The sequence below is a fragment of the Nymphaea colorata genome, chromosome 8 (assembly GCF_008831285.2).
Source record: "Nymphaea colorata isolate Beijing-Zhang1983 chromosome 8, ASM883128v2, whole genome shotgun sequence".
Taxonomy (NCBI): domain Eukaryota; kingdom Viridiplantae; phylum Streptophyta; class Magnoliopsida; order Nymphaeales; family Nymphaeaceae; genus Nymphaea; species Nymphaea colorata.
This window is the reverse complement of record NC_045145.1, coordinates 16,453,570-16,476,262: the sequence shown is the minus strand read 5'-3', so window position 1 is coordinate 16,476,262 and position 22,693 is coordinate 16,453,570. Positions and strand designations below refer to the sequence as shown.

Genomic DNA, 22,693 nt, shown 5'->3' with positions numbered 1-22,693 from the left:
TTATTATGTATATATATATATATATACATATATTAAAATTATACGAAACCAATATTCCAAGAATTTAGCCGACCCTGAGCTGACATCTTTACTTACAGCCCTATCTGTCGAGCAATGCAGCTAACGAGGCAACGGAGACCAGAGGGGAGGAGAAACCCGTAAGATGGAGAGTTTCTGAAAGTCATAAGGATGCAGCCTTCTCTAAGGAAAAAAAGGAGGCGTGAATTTTCACAGCCCGGTAGTCCGAAGGAAAAGCTAGACAGCATGAACTAATCTCGTTTTTCTCCGGCTTTGGCATCGTCTGTACACTTTTCCCGTTGTAAATGACTGAAGGAACAAGCTTCCTAAGATGAGGTTTTCCGATTTGTAACAAAATCGAGCTTCAGATCGGATAACTTGAAAATCTAGTCGGGCTGATTCAACAACGCCAATTACCCAAACCAACCCATACGCACTACCCAACCACGCGTTGCCTCAGAAGGGAGGAAGGTCGGTGGGGTGCAGCGTACGAACGCAACCTCCGGCCTCCCTCGAAAAATTATTCTGACGAAATTCAGAACACTAGTAGTCCGTGGGTGAATCTCATAGAGAGATGTACCGTCTGCTTACCTCCCTCTGAACCGTATCTTCATCTTCTAGCAGCTTCCCAGTCTACAATCTGGAAAAACTACGAGAACAGGCACAAGCTCAGTACCATGTCAGTTATTAAAACTCAACAAATGCCAAAGGCTAAACTACAACAATCAGGTGGCTGACTCGTTACCTGAACTAATATTATCCTCCGAAGAGTAAGCCTCCAGACTATCTCCCAGTCGGCGACTTTTTACAGCGTTCGTGTCGATAGAGTAATGGAGGGAGGGACTTCTCCTCCTCTATAATTTTGGCTTCATATAACTAGGACGGAAAGGAGTCGGCCAAACCCCAGCATTCTTACTTGGAGAAAAAAAAAAAATGAAAAACCACGAATCTCTAATGTCGACAAATTCAGACGTTTAAAAGCTGGTGGTTCATCGTGCTTTGAAAAAATATAGAAAATACACCGTTTGCCTTTCATTACAGGTAAACTGGGGTTAAGCAGACCCCTGCAAGATTGCTAATAGAAACGCTTCAAGAGTTTTAAACCCTAAAGCTCATTGAGTTCAACCACTTAGGGTAAACGGGGCGCCTGTTGGCAAGCCAATGCATTTATTGGGATTCACATTCTGAATACACCGAATTTTGTATCTTCAGGAACAGGTTTAACGGAAGCAGCAAGACACAGGCCCAAAACCTTTCTGGTGTCCGCTGGGTCTATAATTCCATCATCCCAAAGCCTTGCAGTTGAAAAATAGGGACTCCCTTCCCTTTCATATGCCTCCACAACCTTAACCCTGAAATTCTCCTCTTCCTCCTTGCTCCACTGACAAGAAAATATGTGGCTCGCTCAACCCAGGTAAACATGAAGCCAGATAAACCAAAATCAAAGAGAGTCAAACAGAATAAATGGAGTTACCTCTTTGCCTTGCCGTTTCCTGTTGTTCTTCTCAATCTCAACAAGCACTCCCGCAGCCTTTCAATTAGGTAAACAAAGAATTATGTCACTTCAGCCACAATGTCGGTGAGGCTTTGAAGGGAAGAATGAGGAAGACCAACATATGATGCAGTCAATTCTAAGCTAATTCTCTGGAACTACATGTATATGCCAATGTGATATGAAAATTAGATTATCAAACGTAATATGCAAAAGTTTACATGGCAGATTCTCACACCACCAGTCCTCCCAAGAAAAAGTAATTAAGTATGCTCCCCAACCTTGGCATGGCGCACAAGGTATACCAGCTGGAACACTAGCATTTACCCGATTCACTTAAATGGAAGAATATTCATAGTGGCAGTGAACATGAATATGTTGTCACTGGCAATACAATATTCTTCTGATGTTTTTCTTTTTCCTACTACTGTTACTACTACCACTACTACTAATAATAATATTATTATTATTATTACCAAAGTGAAAGTTGTACCATTTACCTGAGCACCACCCATGACAGAAATTCTTGCCGTAGGCCACAGGAAAAGAAAATTAGGACTATAAGCGCGTCCACACATTCCATAATTTCCAGCACCAAAACTTCCACCCAGAATAATGGTTATTTTAGGCACCTGACACAAATTAGTTTAAGGTTCATCAGCAAATATTACCCATGTTTTCCTATATTTATAAACTGAGGTACATCTTGACTGATTGCTTCTTGAATTTAATGCATAAATTGTCCTGGAGCTAAATAGTAGTAGTGTGCCTAGTGCCAAGCATACAAAGTTCTTTATTAAGCAAAACTAAAGCAAAGAAGCTAATATCATCAAACATAGATATGGAAGATATCCAGATAAGTGGTCATGTTAAAGCCTAGGCATACAATTTAGGAACTGTCTCACCTTAGCACAAGAGACTGCCATAACCATTTTTGCTCCAGCTTTAGCAATTCCACTTGCCTCAGATCTTGAGCCAACCTGCAAAATGAAATCCAAAACACTTATATTCAACTCAAGCACCACTATTTTTTGGGGTAGTGACTACATAAGCTGCAAGCAACACCATGTTCAGAACTCCCAATATAAGATTGTGGACAAATAAATCAAAGTCTCAACTTTAAAGGAAACGAATTGAAAAATATCAAGGTATAAAATATTCTACTCAAGATTAACATAAATGGCAAGTTCAAAGCATAAAAAAACCTTTTACCTTGTCTATAATGCCAGTAAAGAAAACATATAACTTGATATATTCAGTGATGATGAAGTTAGCAAGAAGTTGACCTCTTCCAGTACAAAGGTATTCCATGCTAAAGAAGGCAGGGATGCTAAACTATCACTTTTAATCACATGAATAGAATAGATTTAGGCCAGAAAAGTTAAAAAAACTGAAATACCATATTCTTTCAAGAAATTTGCCGCTTTTGCCTTGTTGTGCATAGGTAGTAGAATATAACGCCAGTTCCATAATGAACATTACTTTGTCTGTGATCTAATTACGGACACTTATATGTATACTTCAAGAAACTTACTTGACAGGTAGAGCAACTAAAATGACTTCTTCACAGTACAGATGAACAGACCTTCCCATTAAATATATATGTTCAGCAAATTATTTATATACGGTAATTGCCATTACTAGATGAGAAAAGTTGAACCTACGGTAGAAAAAGTAGAAATAGATTAAATGAAATCTGCATAATGGTTCAGAACCCTGACATTACTACAAATGCATATGATGAGTTCTGATAAATGGCTGCTGTTGTCAGGGCCCAAAATTATACAAGAACTAAATGGTAGCATGATTCTCAGAAGGACTTATATTATACCATAAATCCAGTAATATTTTGCAAAAATATCAAAGGAATATTTCGCTGTGTGCACAGCTCGATGAAATGTGCCCCCTTAAGAGCAGATTCAGTAAATAAAATGCCATTGTTTCCAATGATGCCCACTGGCTGCCCAAAGATCCTTGCAAATCCAGTCACAAGAGTCTGAAATGAAAAGGCAATTATTCAGAAATTAGTAACAAAATATTGAAAATCACCAGAAAAGAAGAATTAATGAGTCTAACTGTACCATAACATCATAGCTAAAAACTTAACAGATAATGGTTAAATTCTCACCGTGCCATACAACTTCTTAAACTCATCAAATTCACTTCCATCAACAATTCGAGCGATCACATTTCGAACATCAAACGGTTGCTTTTGATCAGTTGGTGCAATAGATCTTAGCTCCTTTACCTCATATAAAGGGTCTCTGTAATCAGACAAAGTTGGAATTGTATTCACCAAACCATTTTTTCCAGCCATATGCAAGTTCTTAACTACATTCCTCCCAATAGCCAATGCATGCAACTCATCTGCAATCAATTTGATATTTTCATTATGGTACATTCAACATTATCACCTTCTCTCACATGAAACACACTTTATGTTGAACCAATCTAACATAAGCTTCCCTTTTCTTCTTTGGTTCTCCAAGGAAATAAGTTTCTTTTAGTGTCAATCTTATTCATATCGTATGATACAAAGCCGTATTGTATTATACAGAGCCGTATCATCCGGTACATATCGTATCATTCGAAAAAGCTATACAATACGGGCACGATATGCAAATTACTGGCACATCAAGCCTGTATCATCTGTATCATATGGGCCTGTTTTTTAAAAGGGCACCCAAAACACGGTTTTGACATATTTAAGTCAAAAGCTCATCATCACTTTCACATCTAGCATTCCTAAGAGCTATGTGAAGAGGCACATTTGCCGTTTTAGAGAGCAATGACCAAGAAATCCTTCATTTAAAGGAGAAATCACCGGTTAGAAGAGAAAATTGTCTATGGGAAGCTCATTCATGATTCATCTTTGGAAAGAGGGTTGTCGGCATTTTTTCTTCTATAAAAGGCATATAATTTCTTATTTTCAAATTTTACCCCATATTTCTATTGATTTCGCAAGTTTGTCATAGGTTTTTATTTGTTTTATGAAGATATGGCTACAGACCCACATGGTAATGGGGAAAGAGAGTGAATCTGAATGACCAGCTAAAGATTAAGGGAGCGTTCGGATGACAGCTTAAAACGAGGTTCTTAACGAAAAACCTGGCTTTGAGTGTGCTTGCTAGCATGAAAAATTTATTTGACCAAAACTCATTTTTTACAAAGACTAGTTTTACAAAAGGAGTGAATAACCTGGAGCCTGGAGGTTATTCACAAAAAAGTGTTTTTTCAGTGTCTTACCCAAACACAAAAATCAATTTTTAAAAACCACTTAAAAATTTGTTTTTTACTAAACCAAGTTTTTTAAAAAACTGAGTTTTCGATGGTGTCATCCAAACACCCCTAAATGTAATTTCTGTGAACAAATAATATCAAGAGAAATCTCTTGTTTCAAGCACCATACCGAAATGTATCACAGTGCAAGGGCTCGCAAAGGAATCATTTGCCACCATATGTCGGACACCAGTGTCAAGAAATAATTATTAATCTGGCAGTAAATATGATTGAAGAAGAAACTCATGACGCATAGATGATTTATTGGGAGCCCTGGGAAGCTGAACAAGAGAATGAAGGTGACGATGAAAACTATAATGGTATTGAAGAAGAGAATGAAGGTGAAGATGAAAACTATAACGGTATTGAAGAAGAGGATGTTGATGCCAGTTTGGAAACCACATTGGATAAAGGGAAGACATCATGCATGAAGGCACCTTCAGATAGAAAGAAAAAAGGTGCACCTCTTGGAGGACATGGTCGTGGGAGGTCCCTTGGCCGTAGTAATGATAAAGTATCTAGTGGGAGATCCAGTACCTTGATCAAGAACTTTTTTCCTGCTTATACTGCTCCAGGTGCTCAACCTGAGAATCATACAACAATGACTTCAAAGGAAATTGTCGAACAGACAAACAATGCAGTGGGAAGATTGTTTTATAATGCATTCATTCCTTTTAATACAGGTAATTCTTCCTATTTTCAGCCTATGATAGATGCGATCACTTCTGTATGTCGACGGTATAAATCAAAAGTTGTGAGGTAAAATTTTTAATGCCGCAGTCCAAAATGTGAAGACATATTGTGATTAATTAAGGCTGAGCAAGAAAGACACAGGTTGCAGTGTGATGGTAGATGTATGGACAGATATAAAAAACAAACATTGGTAAAAACCTTTTTGTATATTGTCCCATGGGTACTACGTTTTTCAAATTTGTTGATTTATTTGATACTCCTAAGACTGTTGATGTCATATATGATATTTTTTATGAAGTTATAAGTAAAGTAAGACTGAGCATATTTTGCAGTTTATTACAGATAATGTGGCAAACTATAAAGCTTCAAGTAAGATGTTAGGAACACAATGAGTCATGATATTGAAGTTCATGTTCTGCTCATTGTGTAAATATGATGCTCCACGATTTTAGTGGAAAAGATGATATGAAATCAACTGTGGCAAGATGTCAAAAAATCATGAAGTTCATTTACAATCATGTTTATGTTTTGAATTTGATAAAGAAATTCACAAATGAGGCAGAATTGATCCAACCTGCACATATAATGTTTTCCATAAATGTTTTGATTCAGTAGGATGTAGTCAAGCGGAGGACTCCTATTAGGCAGATGATCTCTAGTGATGATGGGATGTGTATCTACATGCATATAAAACAAAGGCCAAGGCAGTTTTGGATACTATATTCAACGTTAAATTTTGGGAATCATACGTCAACTTATTGGAGGTTTGTGTATCTTGGTGAAAGCCATCAGTCTGCTTGATAGTTAGGATAAGCCAGACGTGCAGTGCCAATGGATGTGAAAGAAATTGGAGTGTTTTCCAACACATCCCTAGCAAGAAGACAAATAGGCTGAAATACAAACGGCAGACTGACCTTGTCATCATTCGATACAATATGAAGTTAAAATGAAGGTAAATACACTTGAAAGTGGATCCCGCTCTAATAGCTCCGAATAAATCAAATACATGCATTAAGATATGAAGGTTTCTTTTGCAATATAATAATATGTATTTTTAACAATTTGTAAACTTTTTCTCTTGTTACTTTTAGGCAATTAGAAACAACATCTGGAATGAAGCATCATACTCAATTTGTTTCCATGAGACAATATAAGCATATTAGATTCTTGGGTTAACGAAGAACCAGTCGACCTACTTGATGAGGACAATCTTGAGTGGTTGAACATTGAAGAAGTGGAAGTGTTTGGTGAAAAAGGAGAGCCCGCATATGCTGGTGAGGGAATGACATTCCACTAAAAGGTGAGAAGGCAATGAAGCAAATGAGAATGAAGATGCGGATGAAGGTGAAGAAGATGAACACATTATATGTTTTGAATTTTTGATGTGATGTAAAAGACTTTAACGTTTAACCTTTATTATGCTTAATATATTGTTACCATATTATGACTTATGAATGACGAATCATAAATGTTCATTATGTTTGATACTGTGATGAGCTATTTTATATCGAACACAGTTTGTTTTATTTTCTTGATTCGTTCTGATTTTTTTTTATAAATTAAAAAATAATTTTATGCTATACTTACGATATACTACAATATGTGCATAGGTCAGCCCACCCGATATGTGTTAAAGTATGCCTTTTACAACATTGATTGGCTTAACATATTAGACTATAGAACATGATCAGAGATAGATAGGTAATCACTCTTCATTGAAAAGTTCAAGCAGAATTAGCTCAAGATTATTATCATGTGGAATAGGAGCACATGGGAAATCCAATTATGTATGGGAAAGGGATGACAAAGATATCTCATTTGTATCCACACATGCAAGTAGCAGGACAGGATCCTAGAGTCAGTCCTAGAGTAATTATCTATTTCATCAAAATAGGAGATTAAGAAATAAGGAATAGGAAAGAAAAAATACATCCATGCCCCCACTTTATTAAAGTATAATAGGAGACAAATGGCAATAACAGAACTTACTGGCTCTAGCAGTAAAATTAAACTATCTTACAAGCAAAGGAAGGCTGCCCTAGTAAGAAACCACAACCGTAATTGGTGAGGACAGGTCGTAGAAACCTCATAAGATGGAAATTTGAAAGGTTTACGATGAGAAAGTACCATCAGCAAAATGGTCAGCAACCCCCGATATCTTGCAATGCAAAGTGGCCCCACCCAAATCCTCAGCAGAGACCTCCTCACCAGTAGCAGCCTACCAAAATCACTCCTTCAGATAAAACCTAGAATTGAAAACCCAGTTCATATTGAACTTTAAACTAGATTTTGGATGAAAAAGCATAACAAGAATTGCAAAATTTTTCCTCTCGTTAACTAACCTTCACAAGCGGAGGACCAGCCAGAAATATTGTTCCGTTGCCTTTCACTATCACACTTTCATCAGCCATTGCAGGTATGTAAGCCCCTCCAGCAGTGCATGAACCTAAAACTAATGCAATTTGAGGAATGCCATGGGATGACATCTGTGCTTGGTTATAGAAAATTCTTCCAAAGTTGTCTCTATCAGGAAAAACATCAGCTTGCCTGGGAAGATTAGCACCACCACTATCAACCAGATAAATGCATGGCATTCTGCACTGTGCAGCAACCTCTTGAGCCCTCAGGTGCTTCTTGACGGTAATGGGGTAGTAAGTTCCACCTTTAACAGTGGGATCATTGGCTACAAGCATACAGAGGCGCCCATGAATAGCTCCTATTCCGGTAATAATTCCCCCAGATGGTAGTGACTCATCATACAACTCATGTCCTGCAAGCTACCATTGCCAGAAAAACATTCAGAGAGACGTCAGTTAAACAAATCTATAAAGTGAGTCACCAGGAATCCAATCAATGTACGTCTCAGATACAGACTCCTTTTAGCAGGTCAAACAAATGAGTATCCACGTTTGCACTGGGGACGGAGATTTTTGTTCTTTGAAAAAACTAACAGGCGCTTATAAATAGAAGACCTTTATTTTCAGTGTCCAATCAATCATCTAGTAAATGCGGGATAACATGCACGAGAAATTTAAACATAATTTCAAAGACTCAGGCCATAAGAGGATCCGCATTTTCAACAAATATGTGGAGGATACAGAACTACATATTAAGCAACAGACAAGTCAGAGAAGGTCACACGATCATTCAACCGGTAGTTTCTCTCAATTTTGTTTCTCTAACGCTGCTCATATTTATCGATTTTACTTGCATAGGAGAGGACGATATGAAGGCTATGACAGACAGAAGGACAAAGAAGCAAACTCAACAGAAAAAGCCCGCTATAGCCATAACAAATTCAGCATATCTAAACAAAGCGCAATTTAAAAAATTCTCGAACAGATGCTCGAACGACGCATTGTCAAGCAAATTTTCGTAGTGATCATCCATTGGAGTATCATCACAGTGAAGAAAACAAGACAGTGAAACTCGGCAATGAACGAAAAATCCACAGGCAGAAAGCAGAAACCTCAACAGCAAAATCGAAATCTCATGCGAGCAACAAAGATCCGAACCTGCGACAGCTCGAGAAAAGAAGCTCCAGGATCAAGAAGGCGATCAATCCTCTCGCGGGGAAGGAACTTGTTCCGCTCACGGTTCCGCTTCACGGACTGGGCGCCACCTCCAGCAAGCACCTGAACAAGCGCATTAAGACAAATCAAACTCACCGGTCGTGGTCCGATATCAAGCAATTCCAAATCTCCTTCCTCAATCGCTGGAATTGGCTCCTTGTATCTCACAGACCTAGACAGGAGACTGGATAACAGCGACTACGACAGCATACCTTGTTGATCTGAAGCTGAAGATCAGAAAGAAGCTGATCCATGGCCTCGGAATTGCGTCGGAAGGACTCGGCAGACCGATCGATTCCGTCGGGAAGGACGCTCACGCAGAGACATCTCGCGACCGCGTAGGTGGAGTTCCGCCATCTCCACAGCGGAGGCGTTAGCCCTCGTCCAGCTATCCATCCACAGGCGCTCTCACAGGGCTTCCGGAGAGCCCTTCTCGCAAGAAAACCTAGCATCTCTCTCTATCTCTCTATCCCTCTCCCCCTCCCTCTCCACAGAATTAGGAGATAAAGAGTGGCAACTGGCGGGGGAAGTCGCGGGACGGACGACGGCTCTTTGCAAGCGAGCAGAAATACACACGCAACGTGATTAAGGATAAAATCAACGGAATTTGGCTAAAGGACTTCACACTCGCGTAGCATGTACCAGAAAATAATCTTATATATATAGGGGGCCCCATATTGCCGTATACCGGATGTTTGCACAGGCCCTCTGACTTGTCCAAAATTCATTTAAGTGCATAACAATTCACAAATTACCTTTTTCCTTGAATCTTGTACTAAAACTTTTGGCTCTGCCACTAATTGCCAAAATCACGTTTGATGCAACAAAAAGCAATAGAGGTCAAAACGAAATGAAATTCAGTATACTAAAAATGGACAAGCTTAGCAAAAAAAAAATGAAGATAAAGCAAGATGATGAATTTGTTCGAGCGGATGGATTATGCTGCTAGATAGCAAAATGAATCCTTGATCCTCTTCCTCAAGAGCTCTTAGGTTTTCACTGCTGAACTCTTGGGATTTTTAGATAAGATACTCTTTTCCGTTCTGTTTTTGGCTATTTGAGTAAATATGCATAACCCTCAAAATCACAAGTCTTCAGGGCTTATTTAAAATTTCTGGATGAAAAATTATCGTTGGATAAACTTCTGTAATTTTTTTCTAAAAAAATTTCTTTTTCGCTTTTTTTGTACTATTTAAAAATTTATTTACTTCCCCTCTTTATTTTTAAGAATGCATCAGGTACAAGAGAAGAAAGAAAATCAATAATTTAAACATGATTAATAAGAGCTGATGCATATCACCTGATACAGGCCAATGTGGGAACAAGAAATCCGATACTTGCAACATTGATGTTTCTCATTGACAAGGTACAGCTTCCTGATCCCCATTGTTGAGCCAAAATGATTTTTCATTAACCTCAGTATCTTTGATCTTTTATTAATTCGAGTTATGATGTTGAAACAAGATCCATTTTTCTAGTTTTATTGTATATATATTTTTTAATGATCTTAGTAAAACTAAAATTGATTTGGACGTTCCTGATGTTCCCTTTATTTATGTAGCACTTCATTTGTTATATATGCCATATTTTCCAGAGAAAAATGATTCCTTAGAATAAGCTAGAATCTACGGTGCTATAATGCAGTAACTTTCATACTACTATAGTATCTAGCTGCAAGCAAATTAACCACAAGCAGTAACGGAACTAGAACAACATTCAAATCAAGCACCAAGTGAAATAAAGGAGGGAAAAAAGGGATTTATCCTTTCCATTATTTCTGTTTTGCTGATGGTTACCTTAAGCCCATGCTTTCAGACTTGAAAAATGCAAAAGCACCCAGTTTTTACAATACCAACAAACCATGCCGTTATTTCATTTTTCTGGATTTTGATATCCAGAATTCCAACGCCCAGTCACTCTCTCTCTCTCTCTCTCTTTTTTTTTCCATTTGGTGGTGGGGGGCGCATATAAATACTTGTGAGTCACAGGGCTAGGTGTAGCGGCGTCGTTGACCACAGGCAATATAGAATCTCCTAAAACAAATTCTGTGTCAAACCCTTTAATCTTGTGATTGTCGGTCACATATGATACAAGGTGGCTAGTATCTAACATGTTCAAATTGAAAACTCCGATAGATAAAGTAATAGATTAATATTTAAATATTACTGAATTCAAATGCTTACCTCCAGTTCAGTAAACAGGTAACAAAGGATAATCGGACTCCGAAATGTCAAGAAAAACCTATATAAGACCCAAAATTTGGACTGCATCACAATTTCAACCAGTTTTATTATTAAAATGTTGGAAGTTTCAATAGTTCAGCCATTCTTCATATCGGTTGAAAGTTCAATCTCGAGTTTCAATTGTAAAAAGCTGAACACGCTCATGGAAGTATGGAGTTATGCCTCCTTTTTTTCCTTTCCCCAAGCACAAAGCAAAGATAACTTCCTATGCGTCTGAAATACAGAAGAGAAGGTCAGTTTATCCACAAATGGATAAAAACACGTCTGTCCAACCGCCAAAATGTTCTCCTTTCTGCTACTGTATTGCACATAGCGGCGTCAGTGTCAATCATCCAGGTCCTGAAAATTGACGAGAATTGCAGAAAAACAGAGCCAACTGCAGACCCACATACAAGGGAAAGGAAAGGAGGAGGGGGGACAAGAGAGAGAGAGAGAGAGAGAGAGAGAGAGAGAGAGAGAGAGAGGCAAGTCACAAGAGATTAACATACGTTTCCAAACCACTCAGTACAACAGAAAATAAGCTGAAAGTAGTTCGAATTAAGAGTAAAAACTTCATACAAGTTTTCACTTCCACTAAATAGATCAACTTGCGTCACAGCTTCATGGGTACATTTACTTGCAAGAGAGCTGGTTTCACGGCATAGTCTTACTCTGCAGAAGCCAGAACAACAGAACCAAACTCCACTTGATTAATTTAGTATGGCCTGTACCTCCAATCCATCCTAGAAGAACGGACGCCTCCACCACCACCAGTCACATAGCTCCCCCACTAGGAAAAAATATTTGAATCAATCAATCATTGTTGGGGCAGGGAGCAAGCCCTATAATTATCTATCATAGAGGAAAAGAAGATGGCAAAAGTAAAGATTGAGACAAAAGTAAGAAAAAGAAAAACAATTTATATTCATTTGTTTAAACTTGAAAACAAAAGACCACATTACCAGATTTCATTCTTACATGGTATTAGAAATATAAGGCATGTTATTTATCACATGGAGAGAGATTTATATTGTAATAGTTGACTATAAGCTGAAATTCATTAATGTCTTCAAAGTAAAGACATATACATAACATTGTGAAACATGGAAATACAAAGGGTACACTTACATCCTCGAAATCTACATTGCCATAAAGTCGGCTATAACCACGCATTGGCCCACCATATCCTCTCATCTGTTCCATTGCTTCTGCCATGTAACTACTACTTGCACCTCCCTCGTCCAGTGGTGTAGCAGAATCAATAGCAACCTGCATAAGATTATAGCATCAATGATGAGAGGATATAATATTCTGTATGAACATAGTAAAATGTAATTCCAGGGGAAAGGAAAACTCAGACAGTAGAAGACAATAGGGTAAAAAAAAAATGTATGCCACCAGAAAGCCATTAATTATTTAATATAGCTGCAGAACAGAAAGTGAGCCAGAAACGTGTGGCCCAGTAGTTGTTCCTTGGCGTTTGTTCAAGGTCTTGGGAGGCATTCATTCTTTTGTCATTTATTAAGATCCGTATGGGGTTTTAGTATTATTATCCTAGCCTATTGACATCTGGGCAGTACTTTAAGTATCAGCACTTTCAGTAGTAGGCAATATGTGCATTTCCACTGGGATCAATATACCCCTGAGAAATGGAAATCCATTGTCCCCCTCAATTTTAAAATACCCAACTAAAAAAGACAGATGATATATAGCTTTACACATTCAACTTTTAGGACAGCAAGTAGCAAATATAATTGTCATGATCCTCAAACTAAGAATTATGAGCAGATAAGAAAACCTAGTTTCCATTAGTTACACATGAACAACATAATTGAAGAAAAAAACTCCATATGATGTTGTCCTCATATAAGCCTCTAAAGTGTTTGGTAGTATTTATGCATAAACATCACACTTGCAGCAGCACATAATCCAGGAACATCAGATGCAACTAATCCTGACCTCTCTCTCTCACACACACATTAAATGTTGTTTTGGGAGGGAGAGGGGAGGGAGGGGAATAGGTTGAAGAGAGAAATAGAAGTCAGATTGTTTGGATTATGACAAGTCGAAGATCTAATTTTCCCATAATATGCAAGACAAAATTTGTCCACAGCCTGAAGCTATACATAACCGGATGTGCTATACTGGGGAAAATGGCTTGAGAACTGGGAAGCAGTAGAACGGAAAAGATGCAAGAAGTTCATATATTCCTAACAACAGGAAACTTGGGTTTCAACTCAAACCTGGTTACAAATTTTAGTTACACGCTCAAAGACATGGAGAATCAGTTTTAGCAGCAGACTAGGGCATAAAGTTAAAGTTCATCATAACAAAGTAGATTTGAAGAATGATAGTTAGCATACATGATGTAAAAACAACCTGAACACACTTGCATACCTGTTGTCCATGAATTTCATGAGATCGACGGGCTACACGGTCAGCTACACCATCATCTGCAAAAGTAACAAAACCAAACCCTCTATGTCCAGTTCTCTTAGGATCCTGGTCAATATGAACAAGAACATATTTCAATTAGACTTCTTAATTGAACATACAAATCTTGTCCCAATCAAAACTTCCTAATGACAACATGATCAAAATATAAAATGGTGAAGACCATCTGTAGTCATGAAATAACAAGACAAAAAAGTACAAGATACAACCAAAACACCAAAAACAATTAGATTAGCAATATAACATTTTTATGACCAGTCTTACAGTGAAGGATGATTTGGAAAAAGAGAAGCCCCAAAAAATGGAAAAAGACAAAGGAGCAAAAAAACATCAAAAGACCAGCATTTACCATGAACGACAACCTCTCACTCTCAGATATCATATCCATTTTGGATCCCAAGGTTTCTAGTCAATTGTTGATCCCATAGAAATAGGAAACCAGATCCACTAATTTAGAACATCAACATTCCTATAACTTGGGATAGGCCAGCCAAGCAAAGTTAACAATGTTGGCATAGTTGCATCCTCATGCACGTCATTTGCAGAGGAATTAACATGTATTTTCTGCTAGAAAATGTTAGTTGCCAATACTGTGGCATCTTTAATGAAGAAGAAAGAGTTTAACTTAACATAAATAAACAGAGGTATGTAGGAGATACTGAATCAGCTTGTTTCAAGTACGATCTGCCATTATAGAATCCTCAAAAGATAAAACACAAACCTTTGACAAAGTAAAAATAGACATTATAAAGGTGGTATGTACAGAATAATTAGAGAAGAGTGCCAAGTTACTTGCACATCTTCGGTTAATAGACAAACACTTTATAAGTAAGACCAATAGAGTAATTCATTATCTCAACCTGTGATGTTTAACCAGTGGAAACAACAACAAATTGAAACCAAATACTGAATTCAACTTCCTCTTCACACTATCAGCCTATAGATGTTAAGAGTCGTTGTCCATGCTGTTGTGGCATGTTAAAAATTAGGACAAAGTAAATGGCTGTAACTGCTGCCATGCAAGATTAATGCCTTTAACACAGAGAACAGAAAAATCTCATTCATTTGAAGTTGGTCGATTATGATGCAGAATTGCCCAGTAAAAGTTATGTTCTTGTTCTCAGCTTGGCCATGCGAGGAAAGTATGAAAGCTCTTAAGTTGATAAAGCTCAAAACTAAAACTCTTTTGGATCCAAAGTGAATAATCGGCTGGTCATTGTCTTAAAAGTTCACTTGAAACTGGAAATTTTTTTATCGCTTCAGCCATCCTTTAGCTGACAACTACAATAAAATACAAAAATCACCTTTGGGACATAGACATCTAAAATTCGGCCAAATTTTCCAAAATATTCACGCAAATCTTCTGCATTTGCCTCCTGCGGAAGTCTTCCAACAAATATCTTTTTCCCCATTCGACTTGACCCAGAGAAGCCTCCTGCATGACATGAATTTGATAAGATTATTATGCATATAAGATTAAAATAAAAAAAGGAGCTGAAGTACCCAACAATTTACTTTCACAAATCTAATGCACTTACTTCCAAATGAAGAACCTGGATTATCATAAAGTGTTGGGGCTCCTAATGCTGCATACCGAGTGGCTGCAGTAATATAAGCATTATATGCACCATATCCACCTTGCATTACTCTGCTGGGATACCTGAACTCCTCTTCCTGAAGTGCACAACTACTATCACATTTCCTTTCTAGGATGTAAATCAGCTTCCATTTTGGTGGTATGAAAAATCATAGTTTGCCTCATTACCGACTCTCGCCATGCAATAAACAAATGCAACCTCCAGAACAGAAAAAAAAAAGCTTGCAGGAGGATATCACAAATCATAAAAGGGAGAATTGGCTTGCCTTTGGTGTTGCTCGATCAACGACAACTGTTGAACCTTCCAACTCATGAGTTTCAGTCATGAGAGTATCAACTGATTCTGTATTATCACCAAGAGAAAAGATTTTAAGCCTAAAGCAGCCAAGGCACATTATAACTGAACTCATTGCTCATGGTACTAGAAAGTAACAAATAGCAACAGAAAGTAAGATAAGCATCACATAGATCCCTGACTTCCTGACATGATTCAAAAGCAATAGTGGTGAATATACAGAATTGCAGAAAGGAATCCATTATTGTTACACACAAGATCCTACTTCAGTTATATAGAAATGGCGACTCACCCAAAACCCATTTGCATTAAAAAGTTGGGACTTGAAAGCGGATCCAAATTCAGTCACAAGGGAAATTTATCCTTCTCAATTCTTATCATCATTTCATTCTGACGGAGGTATACAAAATGAAACAAGTACTAAGTACAGTACAGCAAAAATACATTAAACTTCTAGACATACGCAGGAAAAATAAAAAATAAAAACACAATTTGAGGTATCCACCCAGTCACTCAAAGGCGATACAAGCTGAACACATTTATGAACACTCTTACTATCATTAGCTGCTGAAAATATGTCACATGACTGCTGTAACTGGGTGCACACTGGTGCGGCTCTTGATAGTCGATGGACACATTATGCTTTATTATTTGTAATGTTGCACATACAAGCTTCTTTTGGGTGATAAAAGCACACACCTAAGTCTCTGAAAAATGGTACGGCTGAATATGCATCCACACCCGCACTCATGTAACATATGGCTCAAACAATAATGTGCTGGTTAATGAAAATATTATGCAAGTAAAAGCAGATGGACATCACAGCATTAATACTTCCCTGATTAAAGTTTCAACAGTATAGCACTGTTCTTTCAGCCTACTTTCTGGACCAGAAGAATGATAAAACTGACCTGCAGTTTGGAAAGTGATAAAGCCAATCCCACGATGTCCTTTTGACACTTGATCCTACAAAAGTCAAACCTTCAGATGAGAAAACATATTAGCCCGGGAGGCACAGACCATGTCCATGGCAGCTGAACTACAATAAGTGGAACCAATAGCTACAGAACTAGACAAGCATACAAAAGTGACAAACTACAATAAGTGGAACCAATAGCTACAGAACTAGACAAGCATACAAAAGTGACAATGATGAATGAGTTTATATACAAAATTCTCACAAGGGTTCCATGATTCCATCAATGCCACACACTGCAAAGACATGCATAAGGCAGATGCTTACGTCCAGGTTGAATAGAATGCTAAGTTTCAACACCTACTTTTAAGAATCTCAATGGCATGCCTCAACTTTGACAATATGCAAAAACCCAATGCACACACATAGAGTTTATAATCAAATAACCATCAGAGAACAAAAAAATTGCCTTCATAATACTGAATCCAAATTGTGTCAAGAGATCGTTAAAAGCAACAAAACCTCCAAGTGTCCTATTTTCCACTATAAATGCATCAAAACTGTCGTAACAATGGATAGACAATAAAGGGAAAATAAAATGAAGAAAGAACAAAGATCAAGAGCTAAAAAGATACAAGAATAAATGAAGGGAAATGATCAAGAACTCAAAATGAACTAGAAGCACTACAGTTACAAGCTTAATGAAAAAAATTGAAAAAAGAAAAAGGCTTACCTTAGGCATGTATAAGTCAGTTATCTCACCATATTTCTCGAAGTAACTGCAGCAAACATTGAGGTGATGTATAGGTAAATTTATTTAGCAATATGAACAATTTTAACAAGTTTACTACCCACAGCTTCTGATACATCTAAACTAAAGGCATAACACTAAGCTAAAAAAAATCCACTTACAGCATTACCTTCTAAACATCTCCTCTGTAACAGAATGTGGAATTCTGGCAACAAATATCCGAGTAGCCCTCTTTAAAGATGACCTCATTTCTTCCTAGAGAATTTTAATTACACTTTGTAATCCATAGTATTACAAAAAATACAATTGAACTAGTTTGTAAGAAAAACACAAAGCTTGAACCAATCTAAATTAGAAGAATAAAAACTTTAACTATGTTTACCTTTGGAGTTGCAATTTTCACCTCCAAGACCCTGCCTCCAAGAATATGTTCACTTTCAAGAGCATTCTGTGTTTATGAGATACAGAGGAAAAAAGATAAGAAGAAAAAGATAATTGGTGGGAGGACAAACACATGTCAGCATGCAAGAGCACATACATAATGCAATTTAAAGAAACTTTCAAGTTCCATCCTTTCTCCTTTAGAGAACACACTCAAACTCCACGTCTCCACATATATTTCCATAGCATACTGTTGATATATTTTGGCAACATTTTCCAAGTATTTCAAATGTAAAAGCATAAGCATAACACAATTCAAAGAAACCTAAAACCCTTCTCCAGTTCTCCTATAGAAACACTTGCAAACTTCATGAGCCTACATAGGGGATACTGGTGTCACATTATGGCAAGATTTTTCCAAGTATTTCATGATAATCTGATACATAACCGTGATCCTTTTATCATCTATTCTGTTTTGTCCTTTGTTTTCTTTGACACCCACAACATCTCAACATCAGAAACTACTTACAAAGAAGCAATGTGGTATTGTGTCTTTAAAGTCAATCGTTAGTCTACATGTACAGCAAATGTCCAAAATGGATCCACAAAAGGAGGACCTTCTAAACAGACTACCTAATGGCCAAGGGCCTTCAACAGAAAACAAACTCGCCCTGGAAGGTGAGTAACAAATGTTGTTGATGTGTTTCAACAAGTTTGACATGGTCTTAGTCCCCAAGAAACGGAAACTGGACATACATAACATCATGACATTTTGCTATATATCCTCATGGTGGAAAACCACAATAGAGCATCCATCACCTTGGCATCTTCTTCTGATGCAAATGTTACATAACCAAAACCACGAGATCGGCCTGTCGACCTTTCCTGAAATTTAAACAAAATATTAAGAACAATCAAAATAGCAGATTCTTAAATTGGAAACCATGCCTATAGTGGAAACTAAGTTGCCCTTCAGTTGACATGACAAGTAGCCGAATCATTAAAATATATCCACACCAACTATTCAAAGATGAGACTCATAACAGAAAGTAAGAAATATGCAGATGGAAAAGAAAAGAACTGAAGGATTCAGATGTCACATAAAAAGTGCTATGAACTGTGAATTCCAAAAAAAGCATCAGATAACAAAGCCAACCTCATGCAGCACCTACACCTAGAGCCACACCCACCTTGCATGAACATGTGTAAGGCAAGCCCATGTTCATGTGATGTTACTCAATGTATTGAGAATTCAACTGCAGTAGACTTCTTGATGTTCAGAACTGACAAAGCCATGTTTCACAATTTCTGTTTGTATTTGCTTCCAGAGTAAAGATAGCACTCTGATAACCAAAGAATCAAGTACCACAGATCCGTTCTTTTGAAAAACTATAATTAATTTGTTGCCCCATGTCAATAGATGACAGATGTTAAAGAAAGTAAAACATTCAAATCACAAAATGAGAATGTGTTGCATTCCTCATAATGCTCCATCCGAACTTGAAAGTGTTGAGTTTCCTTGCTTTCACAAAGGTGGGCATAACCAATGCAAAACCAATCAGCAACTTTACAAGTCCTTGACTCATCACAGAAGAACTAACATGATCGAGGACAAAATACAGGTGACGCCTAATTACCACTTATAGAAAATTATAGATGCAAAATAATCTCCACAGATATTTCAGAGAAAAGTACAAACACTTAAAGCATGGACAAATTAAGTAAGGTCTTATCACAAGAAAATGGCTACAGCAGTATTTGTGTGGTCGGTATCCTAGGTGCATAGCGCCAAAATTTCCGTAGCTATTGCACCTAGAATATGCAAACATGCCAATTATTTTTGAAATAAATAGCAGAAACCATATCAAACTACTAGGATAATAATACAATCTGGAATAACAGAGAGAGAAAAAGGAATGGCAGAGAAAACAAGGCAGTAGGACAACAAAGTACAACGAGTCCATTGACATTATTTCCCAATGCAAACAAACATTCAACCATAACGTGGAAGCGTAATATTGCTGATCGAGATTATCAGAAGAGCTCAGCTGCCCTCTGTACACTTGAAATCTAACTAAAAGGGGGTTCCCCAACCAGGAATCCTGACGCACCACGACCATTCATGCATCATTTCATGGTGTAATTCATTCCTCGGCAAAAAACATCACAATTGGGAGGAACCATTAAAACTACTATTGTAAAGAAACCAAGGCGCTGCCCTCTCTACACCTGAAAATCTAACTAAAAGGGGGTTCACCAACCTGGAATCCTGATGCACCACGACCATTCATGCATCATTTCGCGGTGTAATTCATTCCTCGGAAAAAATCATGGGAACTGGGAGGAACAACTAAAACTACTATCGTAAAGAAACCAAGATGCCATTACGGACACAAATTCTGTCAAATTAAATCAAACCCATAAAATCATCTCAGCTTACCTTCATTACGATAGCATCTTCGATCTCTCCAAACTTGCTCATATACTGCCTTAACCCCTCGGTATCGACATCCCAAGGAATACCCAGCACCTAAATTCAACGTCAAAGCAGAGGAAGATAAACCTCATTAGCAATAATAGTTCCGAAATCATCTACAAAACCGAAAAGAAAGCAAGGATACTAACCACCAGCTTTCTATCCATCTGGATCGACGGTTCCTTCAAAGAACGCAACGCCAACGACGGTAGGCCGATCGAAACGGTGAAAATAAACAAATACTTCAAACGAATGAGAGGATGGGAAGAAATAACACTCACTTTCCCTAGGATGGTGTTAACAAAAACACAATATAATCCTAGAATCGGATCTCCTTTTCCTCACCTCTCACGCTCTCAACCTTCTCTCCCTGCACATACCAAAAACCCTCTTCTCACACTCAATGAATCGCACTCACCCACACACATAAATGCAACATATCAGAAAAACAAGGAACACCAACAGCTCATAGCACAATAAAGACTTCCTGGATCGAACCCTTCCCTTTCCTCTTTCACATTTTTTCCTTTTCCTCTTGGACGGGTAAGGGGAGAAACTCCATTTTTAGAGCGAAAAAGAGAGAGATCAACGAAAGACAAAAAGATCGGCGTGAAATTCATGGCTTCTCGGCGAACACAAACCTTCTTACCCGATGCCTCTCTCTTTATCTCGCTCTCTCCCTCCCTCTCTCTCGATACCTCTATCTCTTCCCCGATGCTCTCCCGATCAATCGACCTCGGTCGAACCCGAAACCCTTTATTGTTGATCCTCGGATCGCCACAGCCTGGGCTTCGTAAACCCTAACGCTCGGGCCACCATCCCATCTCACCTGCTTGTCTGAGCCAGCCAATAAACGAGATTTGAACACGAGACCGGTGATCCAGCACCTTTTTCAGCGCAAGTGGGTTTTTCTTTTCACCGTTTCGATAAAAGAATCGGCGTGTGGCTCTCACCCGAAGCATGGTTTGAAAATTTTTTACCTTCTAAGAATAGTGTCACATTAGGTCATGACTGTAACCATGAGTTTGGTAACATAAACTTCTTCAGCGTGCTGCCCAATACGCTTGAAACAGAAACCCAACATGTTACATAGAACCTTTTAAAATAGACTGTCGTGCTGCCCAGTGCGCTATACCTTTTGAAACAAATATCCAACATGTTAGACCCCTTTATGTTGGATATTGAATGAGTGCTCCCACCAAAAAAAAATTTCTAGCTCCACTAATAGTTTGAAGGGTAATCTTTTCGAAGAAGTGTCAAGACTGCTTTACAGTAAAGTAGTGGTAAAGAGAAGTGAAGTGGCAAACTCAGTCAGAGAGGTGGTGGTCAAGGGCGGAGGTAGGAATTTTTTATTAAAAATATTGAAATATAATTTCAAAAGTTTAACAAAGTCAAAAGTATAATTTTTTAAAATTCTTATATAATGCTAGACGAAAATTTTAAAAGTTGCATGTAACATTTTCTTTTTGAAATTTTCAGGGGGGCCAAGGCCCCTACTTGGCTCCGCCCCTAGTGGTGGCAGCATGAAACACGGTTAGTGGTGGTAGTGGTGGTGATGGCGGTGACAGTGAAAGCAACACTAGTTGTACTACCGAAGGTAGACCCCTTAGTAGGTTGGCCATTGAGCTTCGCCAATGGGTGTGCGTCCTTTGGCTTCACCAACGGGCGTGTCTCCATTGCGACAAAGCCGAAACTGCATGCAGGGGCGGAGGCAGGTGTGGGCATTTATGAATAATTTTTCTCATTTATACATTAGCGCCTTTTAAAAGTTTGAAATTTTATACATAGTGCCCTTTAACTAGAATTTTCTAAGTTCGCCCCTAACTAAGTATACCTGCTCTTAGTAAACTTGATCATATTGGGGTTTGTAAAATGGACGCATCTTTCTCTAATGGTGCTATCTTCTTTTAGAAAATTTTGCCACTTGTGACAGATTACAACATCTAGTTAAGTTTATCGAGGGGACTTCTGATATTTGGACTATCCGATCACTTTTAGCTGGATAGATATATATGAAGCCAGTTCCGTGGAAGTCTAGGTCCGCTTGGGTTTGAAAACAAAGATAGTGGGTCAGATTACGCTATGAGCAGAGATCTTGCCCATTTTACAGGTGCATCTAAGATTTGGATTGGGCCAGATCCATGGGTTTATATCCCGCCTGGGTTAGTCATATCCACCGGGATCCCGTGTTTGTATTGGAAAAAGCTTCTTAAATATTACCTAAAAGCTATTTTCTTATCGAAATTAGCTCAGTCCATGGAAAAGAGGCTGGGCTTGGATCAATTGAGTTTGTGGACATGAATCTGATCTGAGGATCCATACCGGGTTAAGCATAGAAAACTAGAATTTAGTTAGTAAAAAGTCCTTAAAACAAGTCTAATTTTCCTAGAACGAGTCTTTCAAGTGGAAGAAACAACTGGAGCTTCCGATCTTACGGGGGAATTTGATTGCTCTGGATTTGAAATCCACAGATCTGATGTGGATCCGAAGTGGCAAAAATCCATGTTTAAATCCATAGTTTATCAAACAAGGGGTCTTAGGTTAGAC

General features: G+C 38.1%; 2 protein-coding genes across 6 annotated transcripts; both read right to left on the bottom strand.

Moving 5' to 3' along the window:
* Window positions 1-964: 964 nt before the first annotated feature.
* Window positions 965-9,665, bottom strand: LOC116259044 (methylcrotonoyl-CoA carboxylase beta chain, mitochondrial). The gene is made up of 10 exons (XM_031636642.2): window positions 9,267-9,665; window positions 8,998-9,117; window positions 7,825-8,259; window positions 7,610-7,700; window positions 3,639-3,877; window positions 3,342-3,506; window positions 2,416-2,490; window positions 2,011-2,142; window positions 1,493-1,549; window positions 965-1,399 (listed from the first exon to the last, which is right to left on the bottom strand). Exons 1-10 carry the CDS (start codon window positions 9,504-9,506, stop codon window positions 1,196-1,198), a joined length of 1,758 nt encoding a protein of 585 aa, XP_031492502.1. The 5' UTR covers window positions 9,507-9,665; the 3' UTR covers window positions 965-1,195.
* Window positions 9,666-11,756: 2,091 nt separating this feature from the next.
* Window positions 11,757-21,041, bottom strand: LOC116258724 (uncharacterized). Of its 5 annotated transcripts, none has more exons than XM_031636064.2 (15): window positions 20,788-21,039; window positions 20,428-20,516; window positions 20,296-20,328; window positions 20,111-20,200; window positions 18,490-18,555; window positions 17,672-17,737; window positions 17,459-17,544; window positions 17,272-17,317; window positions 16,534-16,588; window positions 15,594-15,670; window positions 15,269-15,404; window positions 15,035-15,165; window positions 13,674-13,778; window positions 12,405-12,545; window positions 11,757-12,066 (listed from the first exon to the last, which is right to left on the bottom strand). In XM_031636064.2, exons 3-15 carry the CDS (start codon window positions 20,311-20,313, stop codon window positions 11,992-11,994), a joined length of 1,092 nt encoding a protein of 363 aa, XP_031491924.1. In that variant the 5' UTR covers window positions 20,314-20,328; window positions 20,428-20,516; window positions 20,788-21,039; the 3' UTR covers window positions 11,757-11,991. The 5 variants fall into 5 exon arrangements, with proteins under 5 accessions (XP_031491924.1, XP_031491925.1, XP_031491923.1 ...); XM_031636065.2 differs by having other exon boundaries at window positions 20,796-21,039; XM_031636063.2 differs by having other exon boundaries at window positions 20,428-21,039.
* Between the last annotated feature and the right edge of the window lie 1,652 nt (window positions 21,042-22,693).